The sequence below is a fragment of the Takifugu rubripes genome, chromosome 4, assembly GCF_901000725.2.
Source record: "Takifugu rubripes chromosome 4, fTakRub1.2, whole genome shotgun sequence".
NCBI classification, from domain to species: domain Eukaryota; kingdom Metazoa; phylum Chordata; class Actinopteri; order Tetraodontiformes; family Tetraodontidae; genus Takifugu; species Takifugu rubripes.
In genome coordinates, this window is record NC_042288.1 from 11511887 (window position 1) to 11532549 (window position 20663).

The 20663-nt window shown below is 46.6% G+C and overlaps 1 protein-coding gene across 31 annotated transcripts in view; it reads right to left on the minus strand.

Annotated features, from left to right (window-relative positions):
• Positions 1-20663, minus strand: part of kcnma1a (potassium large conductance calcium-activated channel, subfamily M, alpha member 1a) — an 85903-nt gene that overhangs the window by 25466 nt on the left and 39774 nt on the right. For 14 of the 31 annotated variants that reach the window (XM_029835782.1, XM_029835779.1, XM_029835777.1 and 11 more), the window contains exons 4-20: positions 17947-18040; positions 17562-17673; positions 13289-13364; positions 13051-13126; positions 12483-12653; positions 10998-11089; positions 6333-6443; positions 6122-6227; positions 5946-6028; positions 5801-5870; positions 5519-5674; positions 4913-5022; positions 4689-4757; positions 4016-4027; positions 1479-1565; positions 1311-1387; positions 317-325 (exon numbers count right to left, since the gene is read on the minus strand). In XM_029835782.1, coding sequence (XP_029691642.1) covers positions 317-325; positions 1311-1387; positions 1479-1565; positions 4016-4027; positions 4689-4757; positions 4913-5022; positions 5519-5674; positions 5801-5870; positions 5946-6028; positions 6122-6227; positions 6333-6443; positions 10998-11089; positions 12483-12653; positions 13051-13126; positions 13289-13364; positions 17562-17673; positions 17947-18040 — 1511 coding nt within the window. Of the gene's footprint in view, positions 1-316; positions 326-1310; positions 1388-1478; positions 1566-4015; positions 4028-4688; positions 4758-4912; positions 5023-5518; positions 5675-5800; positions 5871-5945; positions 6029-6121; positions 6228-6332; positions 6444-10813; positions 10906-10997; positions 11090-12482; positions 12654-13050; positions 13127-13288; positions 13365-17561; positions 17674-17946; positions 18041-20663 lie in introns of all 31 variants that reach the window. The other 17 variants (XM_029835780.1, XM_029835808.1, XM_029835809.1 and 14 more) reach the window with 7 other exon arrangements.

Sequence of the window (20663 nt, forward strand, 5' to 3'; positions counted from 1 at the left end):
AGCTAAAATAAGTAGGTTCCTTGTAGGTAATCCACCGGGGAGAGCTGCAGACCTCTTAAGCCACATTTAGGTTGCGCTGAAATTAGCACATGGGCTGATTGGGAGGCCTGCTTTGGGTTCGATTACTGCATCTTTGGTTTGGTTCTGGTCTGAGCACAGTGTAGTAATGAAAGGCGAGGAGAGGGATGAAGAAGCTACACTGGTACATGCAACATATATACAGTATAATATTTGCCCAGGAGGAAAAGAAAAAATACTTGCACTGCACTCTGGGTAATAGTACACCTATATATTTATATATATGTATTTTACTCACAATAAATCACTACCAGTGAGTGGTTAAAATAAAGTGTTGTTTTCCAATGGCAGCAGGGGAGGAAATACATCAAAAGTGTGTCACTGGTCATAAAGAAACATGGGAAAGAACAACAGAACAAAACATGATAGAGCAGAACATACTTCAGCGCACACACACAGAGTTCCATTACGGTAATGGAACTGTCACCTTCTCTAAATGCAACGCTCCTGTCGGAAACAAGTGTAACACGATAACACATAACGCTGTGTCCGTCGCCGCGGTCCGAGACGTTGAGACATTAAGAAAGCAGAGAGAGGTAAACAGTTTGTCTGGATGAAACCTGGGTGTGAAGGGTCTGCTGGCCGTACAAGAGGAAAAACAGGTTTGACTAATTGAAACGACACAGACAAAAGAATGTCTATTTTTAACCTGAGCACCGTCTGTGTCAGCCTGCCTACTGTAGCCGACTGTGACCTTTAGTGGAAATATGCGACATTCGCCTAAATTATTTATTTACCGGCTAACGCGTCCTGACATGTGACAAGCGCACGTAGGTCAGGTTACATCTGTGTGCCACCGCTGCCTTAATGGTAATGTTATGTCCTGGCGTCTTCATCTGACAGGGACATTGGTGTATTCTGAAATGTCCTCATAATGTGTGCGACTACAACTGGTGTGCGTGACCTTAAAACCCCCAAGAAGAGAAGGGGGAGCTAATTTTCAAAGCGCACCCAAGCACAACTTGACGATTCGTATGTAAAAATCGGGATTTGGGCAAAGAAAGATGACAATCAAAGATGGGGAAATCCATATTTATAACACAGGTGACTGATGGTTGGAGCGTAATGGAGGGGGTGGAAGTTAAGCAAGGACCCGTCATAAAAATATGAATTTCTGAAGAACACAGGGGTCCGTGTAATGAATGTGATGCGAGGTGTAACGACACAGGCAGAACGACAGGCGAGGTGACAGCAAGTGAAGGACTCGGCAGGAGAAAGACGCGGCTACTCACGTCGTTTGCAGCCGCACTTCTTGATCCGTTTGGGGTCGGTGATGTCGTCGTGACAAGCTTTGCAGTAGTAAAATGCTCTGAAATCAGCAACCGTGAGTGTTTATTAGGTTCAAACATCAGGTTCTCCTACAGGTGGAGCGTGCTGCTGGTCAGGGCGCCCTGGGTTACCTCTTTACTTCTTTGGCGTCACTGGCGATAAAGAATCCCAGTGTTCCCTCCTGCATTTTGACGTGGTTCCCCGGGTTGATGAGGATGCTGGGTATTCAGAGACAGACACAGCGTGCAAGTTAACTCCTGCCCGTCAGGCTGCTCATGCAAACAACTCGCTAATCAAGAGGAATGGTACACACTCCTGGAAAGTCGTTCACCAGGGTCTGTTTTTTTATTTTAAATCATTATTATTATTAACATTATTAGTATTGTCCAGGTTTCACCCCTGCTAAAATTTCATAATCCCGATAGAGGGGATTCAAGGGCACGATTGAAGGTTCAATCTTTTTGCATCCAGAACACTATTGTGAGGTGAGAGAGGTAGGAATTAAGAGAAAGAAGGCCAAAGATAGAATTCAAATCATGAGAGGGTTTAGTCATTAAATAACAAATGTGTGTGTGTTACGAGTGGTAACTCTGGTTAGTATTGGACGTGGGATGTGAAGGAATGAACAGCTCTTTTCTTATCAACCTAAAGCCAAATCTCCTCTGTGAGAGTAAAAACTAAAAAAACGCAGCCAAGACATTTATTTCTCAGTAAAGTGTGGCTACGCTAATTAGCTACACGCTACCACCAGTCAAACCGTTCTAATATAAAAGGGACATTTTTAAGAAGACTGGCTGTATCATTCCCCATTAATTAGGCTAAAACGAAGGCACCACACACTTACGTTACACTCACACACACACCCCGGTCATTAATGGTCACCTGTGGGCAACAGTCATCAATGATGCGAGTGTGAGCAAACCGACAAGCCTTCAACGGTCACACTCCTTTAAAATCCGAGCCCAGATGAAAGATGGTGGAGTTCCTTCCTTTTTTTGTTTTTTTTTCTCCCCCCTTCTTAACATTTTGACTTGGATCAATTTGCAGCAAACGTACCACATCGGTTCGGCTGACTGTCACAGCAGTTTGACAAAAAAATAAATAAATCTGCCAATTTTAAGAGAGACGGGACGTCTAAATTATGACATCTTTGCTCTGAGCTCTAGAAAAGGTTACACTGGAGAAAATAAGCAAAATATATTAAGGGAGCAATTGAATCCATAAACAGGCTGTGATCAAACTGCACCAGCAGTGCAGAGATTTTAAATAGAATCTCGTACTCAGATTGAATGGCCCCCGCACACATAAACAGGCGTCACGCCCGGCATGCACGTTAGTGAAAACATATCAAATAAAACAGATCAAGTCACAAACATTGCTGCCCAAATCTGAGATTTTAAAGGAGGTTTGGGTTGTTTTTTGGGGTTTTTTCTGCAGTCGGACTGAAGTTTAGAGAGCAAAGCAAAACCTCATATTGTGAGCAACAAAGCAGGCGTCAGCGACAGTGTCGTGTCATGCAGAACCAAACAGCGTGAAGAAGACGAGAATCAAACAGAAAAGGCATCGCCACTTCAGGACATTTATAGGGACGAGTACGTAGATGCAGACGGTTGCAGTAACTTCTGTGCAGTTGGATTGTTTCTCAAACACCAAACTGACAGGAAGTGACCTCACTTGGGAACATCTACTCGAGAGACGCATGAACAGGGCTGCACATGGTGGCTGTGATGCACAGAGACACACACACACACACACGTGTTCACACAGGAAACCCTCCTCCTCCTCCTCCTCCTCCTCCTCCTCCTCGTCCTCCACGCAGACGCACGGACCGCACGTGCACAGATGGGTTTATGTTTAGCAGTGGCGGCATGAGGGTGTGATGGGATGCAAAAGTGAAATGTGGGGCACTCGTAACGGCCGTAGCTTCGCGATATTCACTCTCATTTTGGATGAACGTTACTGCTATCCAAATTCAACAGCTCCAAGCTCCGACTGAGTGATGGTGAGTAAAAATACAAAGATCGGTGATGTGACGCAGTGGTAAAGAAAAAAAAAAGAGACATGCTGTCAAATCAGCTGCTGCCTACAGCAAATATGCTCCTTTTCTTTCTGGATTTAATGAGAACAACAGATTATTCGTTCTTATCAACCCAACGTCGGAGGCCTAAAGCACGTGCAAACAACGTCTCGCTGATTCGGAGTCACGAGGAACCATGAAGTACTGCTCTGGTGATGGTCAAAAAGAAAGAGACTGAGGGAAAAAGGCCGGCCGCACACACAGCAGAGCCACTGAGCAACGCTGAAAAGGAACTCAAAGTGGAGAAACAAGTGAACAGAGGACGGGGAAAGGGACAGAAGTGGAAAAGGTCAAACAAGAGGTAGATAATGGAGAGGGTGAGCGTTTGGCCTCGATACAGCGACAACAGCAAAGACAAGGAAACGGCACTTCTACAAACATGTCCAATTTATCTAGCCTCTCTCTGCCTGCAAAGAAGTTAGTGCATAAAGCACAAGGGACACCATAAAAAAGAGGTTTTTAAAAAGAAGCCTGTGAGATAGGGTTTGGTTGGGAAAATATCCTTGGGGGGGGGGGACTCCCAAAGTCAGAAGCTTTAAAGTGGTGGAGATTGGGTGGAACTTTGGAAGTAAGATAAGGTAGAGGGCATACCGCTTTCGGCTTCTGCAAACAACAAGAAAAAAAATCTCAAATCAAACAGTTATCATCAACATAAAGGAGGGTTAAAGGAGACCTTTGCTACTGTTGCTCTGCCTGCCGAGGAGGTGCGGCGCATACGGCGCCACTAGTTACCCCACGCTCCTCCCTCAAAGTTTAGGTGAAAACGGTGGATAAAAACATTCTTGGGCACGAGAAAAACCCAGAATTCAGCGTCCAAATCATTAAAAAAGGGGGGGAAAGGTAAGCAAGCGAGCTGTAGCCTTTAGAGTCTGGTCAGGAGCGCCATGTGCACAGAAATATTCGACAGGGGTGAATGGGGACGGGTGGTGGGGGGGTGGGCAGTTCAGAGATTACTGAAGAATAGTACTTCATGTTACTGATGGCAAGACTGACACTTGATGCAGCATTAGTGGTTAACAGACACAGCAGAATCCGGGTCGGGAAACACATGACATGGAATTCTGATGACATCGTTGGTCCTAAAGTGTTAACCAAGTATACAGGATATCAGAGGATTCTTAGGATTTCATTAAAACACGCCCTTTTTTATAGAATGGTAAACTGCACTTCTAAAAAAACCCTCCAAATTAAAGCTGAAAGGAGGAAATTAGGGGGATAATCGGTTGTGTCTGGTGCCGGTTGGTTGAAGTTCCAGTGTACAAACCTGCTCTCTCTTTGCTCAGACTTATATTCGATGGCAATGAGCAACAGCTTCAGCTTCACGTAACACAGCCTGGAAAACAAGCGCAGCTGTTAAAGGGCAGCACCAGCAGACGCCTGGCGCGCTCAAACCTCCGGAATTCTAATCCCAAATGCTCTTATTCATCTTCTCGTCCTCACCTCAGAGGTATTAGCCACCCACCGGTGGGTTTGCTGAGCAATACTTACTCACAGATGGTGGGGAAAGAGAGGCCCACAAAGGCACTGGACAAATACTCTGTGTACATCTCATTAGCCACGCCTTCCAGATAATACTTCTGCCACGTGTCCTCTTCAATCTGGCAAAGACAACAAGCACGTTCGTGTCACATGTGAAGGCAATAAGGGGGGGGGGGGGGGGGGGGGGGGGGGGGGGGGGAGGAAAGCAAGGTTTTTTTCCCTCCGATGGCTGGCCAATGTGCTCTGCAGATGCTGCGCTGCACATCAGCCTGTTCATTATGAGGTGATCCATCATCTCTCCTGACATGAGAACACTTTCAGATAGAGACAAGCACCTCTTCACATTCCTAACTGCAGAAACTCTGAACTGATTCCACCTGAACCGTCACGGTAGGAAATATGACGTGCCGGGATGATTGAAAACACTTTAATGCGGGTCTTTCCTCCGGGCGAAGACGTTGAGGCTTCGCAGGGCATGAGCTGTGTTTGAGAGATGGAGTCCAGCTGTCAGCGGAGGGACGCACTGCAGACGTCTGGGGCTCCGATCCCAAATAAGCCTCTTTCACAGAAACAATGCGCCTACTGTAGTGAAACCAAAGCCATCCGGAGCGTTACCTCGATGAAGGACCTCATGGAGAACAGGTTGGCCAGCATGGTGGACAGGCCCTGGGCCAGGCAGCTCTGGGCGATGAACCCTGCCTTCAGCTCCGCCAGGCAGATGGCGTCATCGCCCTCCTTCCAGTTCCAGCTCGGAATGTTCAGCAGATGAGCCTTCGTCACGTGAACAGAGACAGGAGGCCACAGGTTGAAGAGAACATATCAAAGGCTTCGTGCCTCACACTGAGGAAATGTGTAAATCCGAGTATGTGCTAACGGAACAACACAAGAGCACCTTACCTTGTTGTGATACTGCAGCATTTGTGTGATAATTCGGATTTTAGGATGGTAGTTCTTGATGGAAATGACCCTGCAAACAGGCAGAGGAGCGGTTACGTACAGGAGGTGGAACCAGGATGGTGTTGGGACCTTGCTTGGTTTCAACCTCATGATGTTGGAGGCGTCTTCAGCATCGGGATCTGGACAATACTTGTTGGCTAGGATAAGGCAGGCATCTGCTGACTCAATCTGTTCGGATAAAAAGACACCACCGCCATGTCACAAGCGCACTCCTTGCTCCATACAGCGTCTTTTCGCTTCTACCCTCTCTGGCGACAGTACCTTCACTCTGGCCAGATCGTGGGGGTTGAGAACAGATCCCTGGTAGAACTCGACTTGTGTAAAGTGGCGTTTGAACAAGGCTTCCAGCTCAAGATTAGGGGAAATACTAACACATAGAAGAGAGGAGAAAGGTCAGCGGGCGTGCGGCGACCCCACGGCCAGGCCGACGGGGCATCGACAGTCAACACGTGTTAGCAGCAGAAACACTTACTTATGGAGAAAAACAATTTCTACATTGACATCATCCCTGTCCTTGTGTAGGAAGTCTTTAAGGAAGTTGGAGACACTTTCGAGCGTAATATGACCACAGACCACAATGTGCCTGGAAGGGTGGAAGAAATCATCTTGAGTGGGCGACATAAATCACAGCAGACACTGGCACGTCTCCCGGAGATAATCAAGCCCCAGTTTTGTTTTGCTTTAAAAGATCTAACACAAATATAAACAGAAAGAATCTAAATACATGTCAAGAAACGTCTTTACAGAGCAAAGAATGACCCGGAATAAAAGGGAATCTGATGAAAGTGGTTGAACCGCTCAACTCTGAGGCACTTTAGAATATCGGGTCTAATCCCACAGCCCGCAGAGGTTGGAGTGACATCTGCTCTGCATCTAAAGAACGCGCTCCTCTGCCAAAGAGCCCCTCGCCATTCTCAGCAAATGCTGACAGACGTGGACATAAATATGATGATGCTTTCATACAGAACAATGTCCAAAACTTTCAAAGTGATGTGAGGGCCCGGGGACGACACAAACTCTAAACAGGCCTTCAGAATATCTGACGTGTCTCCTGGCCAAACGCAGATGTATCCGTCAGAGGGATGATGGGGAAAGTCTGACGTTAGGGCGGAACAACTTCACCGTTACGGAATGTTTCTGTGTGGCCTGACCGGAGGAGCTTAGCTAGCTTTTCTGTTGGTCGGGTGCGAAAGATTTAACGGCGTTGAGGGATTTACGGCGGTCATCGTGACAGAAAACGGATTTCTGACGCACGCATATTTTGGATTATAATTACAGAATAAGTATCACCATTTAACCATATTGTCACGAATCTATCAGCATGAGGGAACTCAGCTGAACGCGCTTCAGGTTAACACCACCAAATCACATTGCTAACGCCCTAAATGAGAAACACGGCCCCTCATATTAGCGGAGATTAGTCTGGACACTCGGCGGGCACTATAATTACCCTGCAGAGACCTGCAGGCAATCTGTGGAACGGCTACGGATGTGCCAGGAGACAAATGAACCACTTTAGCTAGGAGCTCTGAAGAGCTTTGCATTTCACACTTTAACATATTAGGTTACTCTTTCCTAAAATAAAGCGTGCGCTCGTGCGTTCATACTGGCCCAGTTCTTATCTTCAAACCGCATTGGGTTTGTCCGATCTTTCATTTTAATGCCAGAAGCTTCACTGGCTCACGTGGACCCCGAGCCCTGATTATAAAGCTCACGACTGTCTGAGCTGGTTGGATCCACTGATGCTAGACAGGAACCACAGTCCAGATCACTGGGGGCATCGGGCAGGCTGGTTTAAACCCAGCTGGAGAAGACCTGGCACCGTAATGTGAGACACACCGAGGAGGACCGGCAGCATGTTGCAGGACCTAATGGGCCTCACGGATGTCACCCGCGTCCTTTAGAAGAATCTAATTAGCAAGTGCGACGGCCAGAGTTGAGCGGAGGGCTGAGAGCTCGGAGCAGCTGCCGTGTCGGTGGGCAGCCGGCAGCGTGTCAAACAGGACGTCTCTGATTTCAGCTGGAGAAAAACACTGGACGTCGTCCCAAATGTCCCTATCAGGACGTCCAGACGCGCATCGATCACACGGAGACACTGTGTTTTCATTTCTGACCGAGTAATAATGCACATTACAGCACACACTACAAACCTGAGGGTGTAAATAAGTGTGTACACACACACACACACACACACACGCACACACACACGCACACACACACAGAAACACATCATCCTCATAATATATGTGATTTCTTTTATCTGAGTTTAAACTGTTTTGTTGGCTTTAACGTTATTACAGTGTTTAAGTTGTGAAAATGTTTGAATTACTTTAATAGAATCGATGCGCATGTTGTATTCATAATAATAATAAAACACAGTAACATAATTACACAGCTTGAATCTAAAAACAAATAGAATGAAGAAAAGGAAACTATACTTTAGACACAGGAAAACAAAAGAAATCGACCGAGGGACAGAAAAGGGTGACACACAATCACGCAATGCAGAGGGTTTTTTTTTGTGCGTGCACACAGCGCATGCAGTCAGGAACCATCCCAGTTTAGAACTGGGGAGGTGCTGGAGACAAAATGATTGACAGGAGCTCAAACGTCAGCAACAGAGGTCGCTCACTCGGTACTGCTCTAATCCTTAGACCACCCGATCACCTTTCCACAAACCAGAACGCAGCTCCTGCTTCAACAACTTTAATGGAACTTTTGTGTGAGTGGTGCCGATAAATGGACTGTGGGCACCTTCACCTGCTCCACAGGCTAAAGAGCGGCACCTTTGTGTGCTGCCTTCAGGATAAAGCACATTTACGCTCTCTGGGCCTGCACACGGCAAGTGGCTCGCTCATGGCGAACTTCCAGAGGCGAATGTCAGAGTTCAGTCAGGGTTGAAAGCCGTTTCTATGCCAACCCCACTCCTACAGCCGGGGCTAATGGAAACCACAGAGTTGTAATGGAGACCGCAGAGCACCGAGAGCGCTGGACGCCAACGGAATGCAGAAGTTGTCATTATCATAGCGGTAAACACAGGCTAAATGCTTTCACTGCCCTCCGAGCACTGTGAGCAACACTAGAAGGAAAACTCAAGCTGTTTGGCTCCCAACGCGACTCCATCTCACTTCCAAATAACCTTCAAGGCCTGTTTCAAATGACAGCGTCCTGGCGAGATCAAGCAAGGGTCGCATTTAAAATAGTCCACAATGTGTCATGACCTCATCGCTCGTGCGCTCTGTAATCAGGCCGATACTTGTAATCTCCTAATCTCATTTCCATGACCCTTTTTGTGCTGACAGCTGTTAAATGACTGAACCCTTGATGGCAATCCTAAACCCATATGACAAAGCGGTCGTCTATGTGTCAGGTCCTATACTCGTAAACACCAAAATACACGCACACATCTGAGTGATTTAGCATGAAAGCCTGGTTCTGCTCCACGTCTGTGTGTTTGGTGGGTGTATTCTGATGGTTACCATATGTCTGCGCCGCATGTCTGACCAGAGAGAGGGATGGAAGTGGTTGTGGAAGGGGAAAATAAAGCATGTGGGAGAGACTATTCTCAGTTTTGACATGAGCTTCTCTCAACACCCATCTGTGTGTCTGGACTGGGGTCGCTGGCCAAACATAACATTTCATCAATCTTATCTCAATGACAGGGAAATGTTATTGGACAAAGGGGGTTTTTTCTCCCTCTCTCCCTCTAATGTTTCCTCCTGCCTAGATTCACATAGCGGGACAGGCTGACTGAACCCAGTGGGGGGGTGAGAAAGGAAAAGACAAAAGAGCCAGAAGTCACGGTAGTAGAGAAGCAGGAGAGAAGTCAACCTGCCTTATAAAATCAGTCTGTGTGCTGAGTGTCAGTAAAGTTTGAGCCACAAAAAGGTGGGGAGGGAAGGAAAAGTACAGGAACTGTGGTTATACTGCACGGATGACCACAGTGTCGCACCTCTGCTGCGAGAGGCCGCATGAACGGAAAAAGAACGAGAGCGTCGGGGAGACAAACGGCGTCACCACACAGACACGAGATCCAGCAGAGCACCAGGAACCAAGCAGGCAAAGCAAGCCAGAAGCAACCGGGGGGGGCTCTAAAGGGAGCTGAGGCATCCAGCATTCAGGGTGTGGGAGCTGACTGAAGATCAGGGCCAGAGTTAATGTCAAGCACTGATGATGCGATGGGCTGGCGGTGACAGACATGAGGAAGGCGGCTTTTTCAGTTAGTCTGCAATTAACTGAGGGGCAGAAAAATCCAACAGATAATAAGAATTAAGAGAGACATGCTGGAAATGATGCAGCATTGAAAGAAAAAAGCTCCGTAAAACATGCAGGGGGAAAAAAAACAAGCAAAAGGAAGCAAGAAAAGAAATGCTATCCTGCAACAGCCATTGTGATTGATGATACTTGGAGAAGACCACCAATAATAATGTACTTGCAGTTGTTCAAAATTTCCATTTTCTTGTGGGAAAGCTCCATTAGAAGTGGATGGTAGGGGTTTCATGACTGTTTTGCTTGTGCGGTTTGTGGCCAGATCATCGCTAAAGGAAGGCCTGCGTTGAGGGGGGGGGTGCGTGTGGCATGGATGTGGCGCTACAGCTGCAGGGGGGGAGTCATGAAAGCTCTATGTTCCAAAGTGAAGCGCAACACAGGATGTTTGATGGAGGACAAAGGAAGAAAAACAGCCACACAGAGAAAGATGGACAGAGCAAGATAAGGACACAAGGATGGAGAATGAAGAAGAGGACAGAGAGTGAAAGAGAGACATTACGGGGGGGATGGGGGGGGTGGACATGTGACCTATCTTGGCCAAGGTCTCCAGTCACACAGTGTGACTTGGTGTGATTAAAGTTGTACTGTTCCAGAAAAGTTAGGTTAACTAAACCCCAGCATCTAGAATCTTGACAGGGGTGCACTTGAGTCACACAACCACACCTTGACTGGATTTCAACTTACTTTCTGCCTCTTGTCGAGTTATAACTCCCTCCGTATTTCTTCCGATTAAGGATGAGAGCAGCAATTTCTGGCACGTAGCGAGCAAACATGGCCTACATGCATGGAACAGAAAAAAAAGAAAAAAGGCATGCAGAGAGGGTTCTACCACACACAGAAAAACAGCAGAACCATCTGGAATACTTACTTTCTCCCATTAACCGCACTATAGGAACCACCATATTTCTTGCGGTTTCCTATTAACTCTATGATTTCAGGGACGTAGCTGGCAAACATGGCCTAAGGAGAAGATAGAAGACAGGAGAAGAGACTAAAAAAGAGACTAATACGCCGCTTAGTGGATGCCTGGGGAAAATGGTGCACAAATCCAGATTTCTGAGGAGAGAAAAATATTACTTTCATTCTCTCATTGTCTGAGGAGTCTTAAAAAATAATGATTTTGGGAGGGGGAAAAAGGCCCCATTTATTGAAGTGAAGAGCTTTTGTTTGATATGTGGGCGATAATTTTGCCACAGCAGATGAAGAATCTGGCTGTGAGAGCACCAAACATCTCTCTGGAGAGGAGACCTAAGAGACCTGAGCGGGGGGGGGTAGGCGGGTAAAAACCTATGTGCCATGTTTTGTCCAACAAACACAGATGATCGGACAGGTCGATTTGAACAGGCCGGCCTGATGCCCCACAGCTGCAAAAGCATTAAGACTCATTGGTTGGGCGGGAGGAAATGAGCTGAATGCATTTTGCAAAGTTTCAGCGGGCTATCTGAGCGTTCCCCTCTCCGGGTTTCCAGCTGCAGCGAGAAATCCGCACTTAAATCACGCCTGGAAAACGTAGCCACACACGGCTCCGGCAGGCCTGATGTGAGATGACGTGTGTTTAATACGATCCCTGGCGCTGGAATATCTGCAGCCTGGACTCATTATTCAGCCGCTGCCGCTGATAGGAAGCAGGCTGGAGCGCGAGCCCAAAGTCTTCCAGGGCTCTCAACACTGACAAAAACAACCCATCACCATGGCCACATACTGTACACATGCACGCAGCTGCGGGCCATCAGCGCACGGCCGAGGCCTTTTCAGATACGGAACAAAGCAACTGCGATGTGGCCGCTTTCCCCGTCCCGTCCCGTCCCGTCCCGCCATCTCTGGCGTGCGCTCGCAGGTGTGTGCACCCGTGACACGCTCTCTGTCGCGGAGATCGGAGGTGGCGAGCGGGAGTTAGTGGGAGGCTGCTATTGCTATGGTAACAGTCAGGCCGGCCTAAACCTCATCTCCCTGCCCCTGTGTTTGTTGGAATTGTGGGAAGAGACACGAGAGGAGGGGTGTCCTGAAACCGCAACTGATTTAAGAGAACAGTAATAACATTATCAGACAAGAGCTTAAACTCTAATCAAATACAGGGAAGAAACAGGAGGACAGGAGACGGAGGAGCACGTAGTACTGTAGCTACAGCGGACAAAATACAGTGGGCTGGACGTACAGGTACACTGTAAATAGCATGTGTGTTTACAGTCAACATCCAACTGTGTTTAAAAAGAATATGCAATTACTAAAATACGTTAACAAAAGCACTTTCTCTTTCTGTTATATTATCCAACATTTAAACAATCTACAGATGGGGGCAGGCAGGAGACAGGAGGGGATCAAGGGAGTAAAGGAGAAGGAAAACTCAATTTACCAAACCACCAAGGATGAAGAAGACCATAAACAGGCGTCCCAGGGTGGTTTTTGCATAGACGTCCCCGTAGCCTACTGTAGACATGGTAACCATCAGTAAATAGACACATTCCCAATAGGAAAGTGACTGGGAATTCTGGAAGTTTTCCCAAGGATCCCCTGAGTTTTCCACCTAAAACAGGGTCGGAAAGATACAGTTAGATGTCACTTTAACCAACAGTTTGCAAACAATCAAGTAAGGTTCAGCATCAAGAGGAGCCTTTTTTGAGCTTATGTCGCCCCCTAGTGGTCAAACAGCCAGGTTACGCCAACGACTATATTGACAATTAAATACATGTTAAAGTGCAACAAACAGTGACATGATAATCTGCAGCCACGCACATAACCCCTCCATCTTTAGCCTCCTCTAACCTTTAGGGGCATATTTCCAAACCTTTTCAGCGGTCTAAAATTGAGATTATGATTTCAGGATGGTAGGAGGGGGAGGTCTGTTTCATCAAAACCATGGCGTGTTCCAGCCAGTCATCTTCATTAGCTGCTCATTACCAGTGAGGCACCTGTCCACTTACCAGATGTATGAAACCAGCAGCTGTGAGCCATGTGCTGATGAAGATAGAACACAGGTTCACCAGCTTGATGGAATTGCTGAGTAGAAGATGAAAAAAAAGCATGTGAATTATCTGATTCTCTGGGAACTGATGTGACGCTCAATAAAAAGGTAGTTGATATTATTAAAAGCTAGTTGATATTAACAAAGATATGTTGGGTTAGTTAAAGAGCAGAAGAGTTCCAGACAGGAAGCTTTACCTTGTTTTTAAAATATTCAAAAACTGTAAGATTTCAGAGAACTGTATCAACCTCAGCGCTCTCAGGAATCTTAAACCTGTGAGAAAAAGGGGGAGAGATTAACAGAGATCCATCACTTCAGACATGTTTCTGCTCCAGCCTGCAACACGATGCAGCCCTAAGTGAAGCAGCTGTGGGAAACATTAAATGGCCTCCATTAGTTCCATATGGATCTGAGCCCAGCTCTCATTGGGATTACACTGTGGGACAATGGGACACCTGCCTCTTTGTCCCTTTACGTAACCTGACTTATCCCTCAGAACTAGTGTTGGCCAGAGAACATGGACGTGTGTGTGTGCGTGTGTGTGTGTGTGTGTGTGTGTGTGTGTGTGTGTGTGTGTGTGTGTGTGTGTGTGACAAAAAGGCTCTTTGAAATCTTCACCACCAAATTATAACGAACAAAAAGGAGGGAAAATGCTTGACATCATCGACGCGGGCGCGTTTTAGCTGGTGCGCGTATATTTGCACGCTGATAATGAGGCTCTTACCCCAGTTAAAGAGGACGCGTAAAGCGGAGCGGACAGGACGGGGCCCTGTCCGTTTGTCCCTGTCCTCCTGTCTGTGGTGACCCTGTCTCACCCTGTACCCGTTCTGAAACAGGTCCCCGCAGGACTTCTTCCGTCTCCGCGTCTCCGGGAGCGGCTCCACGTTAGCGTCGCTGTGCGTGCGTCGATACACCAGCAGCTTCGGCGGAATCATCCTCGCAAAAAACGCGGTTCCTTCCTTCGACAGAAGCTGAAACTATTCGGAGCTTGTTTTTGTTCAAGCACCTCTGGAAAATGGACGGGTATTCCGAGTCAGAGAGAAAAAAGTCAAAAGTTCCGCACACGCACAAGGCTATTGTTCCTTTAATCGGCTTTCAGGACTAGGTTGGAGCCAAGCGCCACTCTAATATAGGTGGGATTTTGGTTTTCATTTTGGGGATGTAATCCTGACGACCTGACGAGATTGACCTCTGCGTCACTATCGGACCTCGTTTGGTCTCCATCGACACAGCTGTGCTGAAGCGACTGTCTGGAAGTCTGAGGCTGTCGGGGATTATCAGACATGGAGCAAAAATGAAAACAATACAGGACGGAATCAATAATCCCCACTACAGAACAGGTATCCTGTTTTCGGGGGGGGTAGCATCCGGACTGGGATCACCTCAGACCGAATCTCATTTCCTTCAGGTGGATTTGTTTTCAGTGCACACAGAGAAGCATCGATATTTGATATGGAACCAATATAAAGAGATTCCGTTTTATTCATTTTAGTCATTGAATATTATCTGTGCAGGGCAAAAAGCTTATTTCTACAGATAGCCACCAAGGTCCAACATCCCATTATCATAATAAGCTGTTGCATGTGCACACGTGCGCATCGTCACGTGAGAAGCCACGCTCACATGTGCACATGTCTGAGGGGGAAAAAAGCTGAATGAAACTCTGCTTCCTGGAAATCACGTGTTTGTGTTTGAGGAAAATCTCTGTCCCGCTCCAGCCAAAGCCTCATCTGGCCAGATGCTCATTCAAAAGGGTTTTTCCTGCTCAGTGCCCACTCTCGCTTCATTCAGGGTTTTGGAGCCGGGGCACGGCCTCCCGCTCACGTGTTCTGGCAGAGCCACCCACCGAGACCTTTCATCAATCAGCATCCCCAGCGTCCCTGAGTGGTTCATCCCGGATAATACGAGCAGCCCAGCCGGCAGGATTAGATTATACAGTCCAGGCAGCACTAAAGCAAACATATATACACACATTCCTACTGAAGACTACACTGGTTATCAAACATCTGTAGTGTATAGTGCATGATGTGCTGCGTTTAATATTGGCACATGTAAATATAAAATAAAAATGATTCATAAGGACCCTGGCTGCAGCAAAGAGGATTAAACTACAAATTCGTTTTCCTTGTCTGAACGTACAGAGTCATCCTGCCAGGGGCCAAATGCACATGCACTCATGCCCATGTCAGGTACTGTAAGCTTCTTTCGGCAGGAAAACACAGGCGATCAGAAACAGTGCGGTCAGTCGCCGCTAGGCGGCGGTAGCAGGTAAGACGCAACTGAAGGCGTCTCAAACCAGCGGAAACTAAGCAACAAACTCAAAAAACAGAGCTTTAGCACTGCTATTTACTTTAAAATTTAACTTGAATGTTTTGAGCAAGTCCATAAATTTCAGACTACTTTGTTTGTTTTTGCTCTCTAGTTATTAAAGATAAAGTTAACTGAGAAATTAAACTGATGCTCGGTGAAAAAGAAAATAAAAACATCTTTCACATGAATCCTGAAACATTGAGACTCTCCTGGGGACAATGCTCAATTCAAGCAGCTAATGGAGATTAATTCCAGTTTCCAAGGAAGACCTCTGCTGAATTCTGCATCGGCCACGCAGACTTTTCCTCTTCTTAATCAATGTCCAATTAGCAGAGGCAGAGCAACTGGAACCCAAATTGCACCTTCCACCTTTGTGGGTGTGGAGCGGATGAGCGCACCAGTGCGCCGCGCGGGGCAGAACCCTTATTAGAGGTCTCTTTATACTCTAAGAACCCCTTCATTGGGTTGAGAAGAGTCTCATAAAGGAGTGGAATAGAAATAATTATGATATATCACACTGGCTGAGGTGTGTTCTCCCCTGAGTGACTGATGAGGAGGGCTGAACTCATCTGGAGGGAAGGAGAATAAAACATCCTTAAAACCACCCTGGCTCTCGCTTATGAAGCCTGTTAAGAGGCAATACACACCACACTAAATGAAAGTGGCAGCAATTATGGATCGGCCCAACGATTAGTAGAGAAACAATTACGTCCCAGTGCATGAAAATGCAGATGGGCGGTTGACAACATTGCAGCTATTTCATTTAAGAGTGTGAAAACACATATAGTCTGTTAATTCTGGGTTTTCTAGAAAATAACTCCATTTACTTTCCTTTTGCAAGTTATTTTACTACAGTAAATGGCAGCAAAGGTCCTTCCTTCATCCTCAGAGCCTGAATATTAATAGTTTCAGCACCCCATTAACTTCTTACCAGTTACACTGGATGGTTAGCTTACAACATATCTTGTTGCAGATCTACACGCTGTTAATTTTATAACTGGGGCTTTTCAGCATCGGTGCCACCAGCAGTAAACACTGCGTATGCTAGTGCCGTTCCACTCATCCCAAATTCAACATCCTCCAGAGCCAAACAGACTGAAGCCTTTCTGTCTTTAGAAGCAATATTAATAAACGTGTATTAATAGCTCTGGAATCTAGGACATCTCAAAACAATAGACTCCTCTGCTGACTCAAGGCAGCAGCTTAAACCACAGTCGGACATAAAATGCACCTTTGCTTTGTACGCGGAGCCCAAACGTGGGCTGTTTAATGATCACAGGTAATTTATTCACTGCAGAATGTCAGGCGTCAGCCAGAGCGCCGTTTCCCGGGCTTTCATCATCCCCATTGAGACGCTAACAGATAAGAGGACGCCTCACATCAGCAGAAATGCTTCAGTGATTTACGGTTCTGTACGAACATACCAAGCCGCTGGGTTCTGAAATAAGTGGAAAACAGTTGCAGGAACATTTGTGCGTAGCTTAGAGATGATTAGGGACACTCGAATAAAGTGAAATTAAATGAAGAGTGCGTAAATATCACTGTTGTTGGACATACATGTGATGAAGAACCACCTTTTGGACTGCAGTGCAATGTTAGGTCACGACACTGGAAGCACACACGGAGCGTTACATAATTCTGGTTAGGGTGTATTCCAATCTGCTCATTCAAGAGTGTGTGTGTCTGTGTGTGTGTGTGTCTGTGTGTGTGCCAGAATATACCTTGCACTTGCAGAGTCAGGGTTTGGCATTTTGTCAGGATAGTTAATATAAATTATGTCTATGAGGGTCCTCATACTGATAGAAATGCAACAAAACTGGGTAGGACTGTGTCTGCACACACACACACCCACACACACACACACACACTCTTCCATTTGCACTCTGCTGTATCCCTGTTCCCTGATACATCAGAAGATTCCAGACCTGTCACTTTCAATGATGAAACAAAGTTCAGCCCAGAGCAAGAGAGCCCAGAGGCACACTCACAGTACCACGGAGACAGAATGTGGACCGGGAGAGACGGGAGTGATAAAAATAGGGGGGATGTGACGATATAGGTCAAAGAGAGAAATTCTAGATTGGAGTTGTGCAACGGTGTGAGACATTGCGGAGGAAAGGAGGGGGAAAAGAAGAATGAGGGGGTGAATCCGAGACTTACCCAGCCAGCTTCTGTTTAAGTAGACGGAGACAAACACGGGAGGAACAGTGAAGAAGTCCACGACTGAGTTGACCTCCAGCCAGAACCACAGCTTATCATTGGCTGCTATAAACTAGCAAGAGAAAAGGAGACTTTTACAGTGATGCAAACATTGGCAACAAATCCCCTCATCGCCCCGTTCATCTGCGATTCTTCTCATTTGGCTCCTCGGACAAATGGCTAAAGCTCTGGCACACTTGCTGAGTCATGCAAACGGCTGGTGTGTTTATGTATTCTTTCATGCCGGATGTCGGGTTTCTGCTCCGCCATCACATCCCTATTCACAGGCTAAGGTGAAATCTGCCAGTATTTTCAGGTACGGTGAGCGAGGGTGCGGCTAACTTACTCGCAGGCCAAAGTAAAGAAGGAAGAAGACGTTGAAGGCCATGTCGATCTGTAGTGTAAAGTCTTTGTAGAAGTTCTGGCAGGATTCTATGGGACTGGAGAGAAAAAGAGAAATAAAATAAGACATATGACAAACACTGATGAGCCGATTCGGGACCAATAGAACCATCCGTCTTCTTCCTGCCGTGGCTCCAGAGGAGAGGAAACAGCAGGAGTCTCAGCAGTTCTTCCCTTATAAATCCTTGGACACATCAAACGGTCCAACCTCTTTAACACATTCAGTCAGGTGTCATTGGAATGACCTTGAGAAATGCATTAATGATGGCAGAACAGCGAATGTTAATCAGAGAGAACAACAGCTGCTACGAGGTGACAGTAAAATAGGAATAAATTATTCAGCCTGTCAAACATAAGAATATTCCGGAGGACCTTCCACTGCCAACCATGCGGCTTTTAACGGAGCGCAACAGGCAGACGGAGGATGATAAATGACTTGTTATCTGTCTGGGGTGTCAAATAATCCATCTTTATGTCCACCTTGTGATGATTATCCATTAGCTGGTGGCTGCTTTCAACAAAAGCAATAATAAACAGAAGTGCCGCTCCGGCTCCTCTCGGCTGTGGGCACGAAGCCGTCGGCCTCTGAGTAATGAGGAAATCCCACAGTATAAATTCACGAGTGCTCTGCGTGAGGTGGAGCTGGCTATAGGGGACCTTTGGGAATGTGCAGACTGCCGAGGGAACACGCGCGCTCCCGATACGTCCAAATTAAACGTCTGCAAAGACATTTGGATGCATGGAGCCCATAGGGGCAGAGTGGGAGCTCTCCGACCTCCGGAGCGACGATGCTTAATCACGTCTCATTCGACTGGGAACGTCCTATCGCGTGATATCCCATTATGTGGATGGCGGATCGGCAAGAGGAGACGGATTGTTTCAAGACAGCGATCCATCAAGAGTAACCTTGTGGTTCAAGCCACAGCTATTTTTCTAAAGCCAATCATTTGGCTTTCCTTAAGCCGATATACTGTATATATTTTTATTTTTTTATTTTTTTTTAAACGGCGCCATCAGAGGTTGGACAGAGGCTAATTCACTTCTGACCCCACTAACGACTTGGCATTGATCTTGCCTTAATGCTCCATTATTTACCCTCTGTGATGATGTGATTCTCTGTGCATGAAGCTAAACAAGGGCGGCGCTGCCCGTCATGAATCACATATGGAGCCTGGACGTTAGCCCTGCGTGCTCATTAAATGTCATTTTATATCAATAGCGTCTGCGGGTGGAAGGATGCGCATCAAGACGCTCAGTTTTCCCAAATCCTGAACCCTGAAGCACAGGCCAAGCGAGCTCGTTCAAAGTGCTGTGCATCAGAATGCAGAGATATGAGTTAAATAAATGAAAATATATCACACATGAGCATATATAAAACAGATGGTGCACACAAGGGACCGTTTGGAATGGTCACTGTAGCGTTTCCCCCTGAGCCCGACGTTGACCTCATTCCGGATAACCACTCATCAACAGTCACGTGACCCAACGCGTTCTCCGGAACACAAAAAGATCATGGCGTCACATAAAGGCGCTGAGCGGCGACACACAATCCGATGTATATGCAGCAATTTATAACTCAGATGGTTGTTTTTTTTAAGTGCAAAAGAATGTTTGTTTGTTTTATTTAACTGGCTTTGCTGCACCAACACGATACCAAACTAGTGATAGAGACAAAAACACAATGAATCAGTGTTTCCTCATCCGTTCTCATTAGTAGTGTCGATGATGTACAGTTAAGAGGTGCAACTTAATGGGATTCCTGTTTTCAATGTCACTTCACACCAGGGAGCCACGAGGGAATCCTGATCACATGCTGCCAGTGTCTTGCAGAAAATAGATCTGCCCACCATACTTCTTGCTCCTCTTTAAGCCCTGACATGGCTCGGGGTTACACAGGAAGCAGGGAAAGAGAAGGGAGGAGGGGGCGGGAGACGGGAGCTCTGGGACGTGGCAAAGGCGAAAATGTTAAGAGGATCAAGCTATGGATAGAGGGAAGTGTGTACTTGGAACGCATGTGCACACACGCTACACAGGACAATATTTTCCTGAGGAAGGCTGTAGCGTTGTTCCGGGGTTAAGCTCCTCTGACCTGGAATTCTTCATCTGGAAAAACGTGAGCAGAAAGGTAAAACTCACAAGGGCAAAGGAGTGTGTTGATGCTGACGTTCTAAAAATAGCCCTGAACACCTTCAGCCAGTTGGGGGGAGCCCACCATTTGTTAGTCTACTCATGACCTTGGCTGGGTGCAGGAGAAGCAGTGAGACTGCCCCCCCCCCCCCCCCCCCCCCACACACACAGTAACATGGGCTGCCTGCCTCACCGCAGCTTTTTGGAATATTTCATGTCTGTTTGGGAAAAGTCTCAGCAGCAATTTCAAAACAGAACATTATGGATACACTGAGGATGGAATTTTACAACTATAACAGAATTAATAGCACAGGTCAGTGAGACGTCTGAGGTCCTAAACACCTAAATGGATCAAGTAGAATATTTATAAATGCCAAAAATAAATTCACTATTTCATGCTGTCAGGTTTGGCGCTGAGGATCAAGAGACTGCATCAAAGTATAAAGCAAAATTACACTTAAATCATGCTGATAATGGCCACATGAACACAGAAATGTGGAATTATGTTTAGGCTGGTTTAGGCTGGTCACTGGT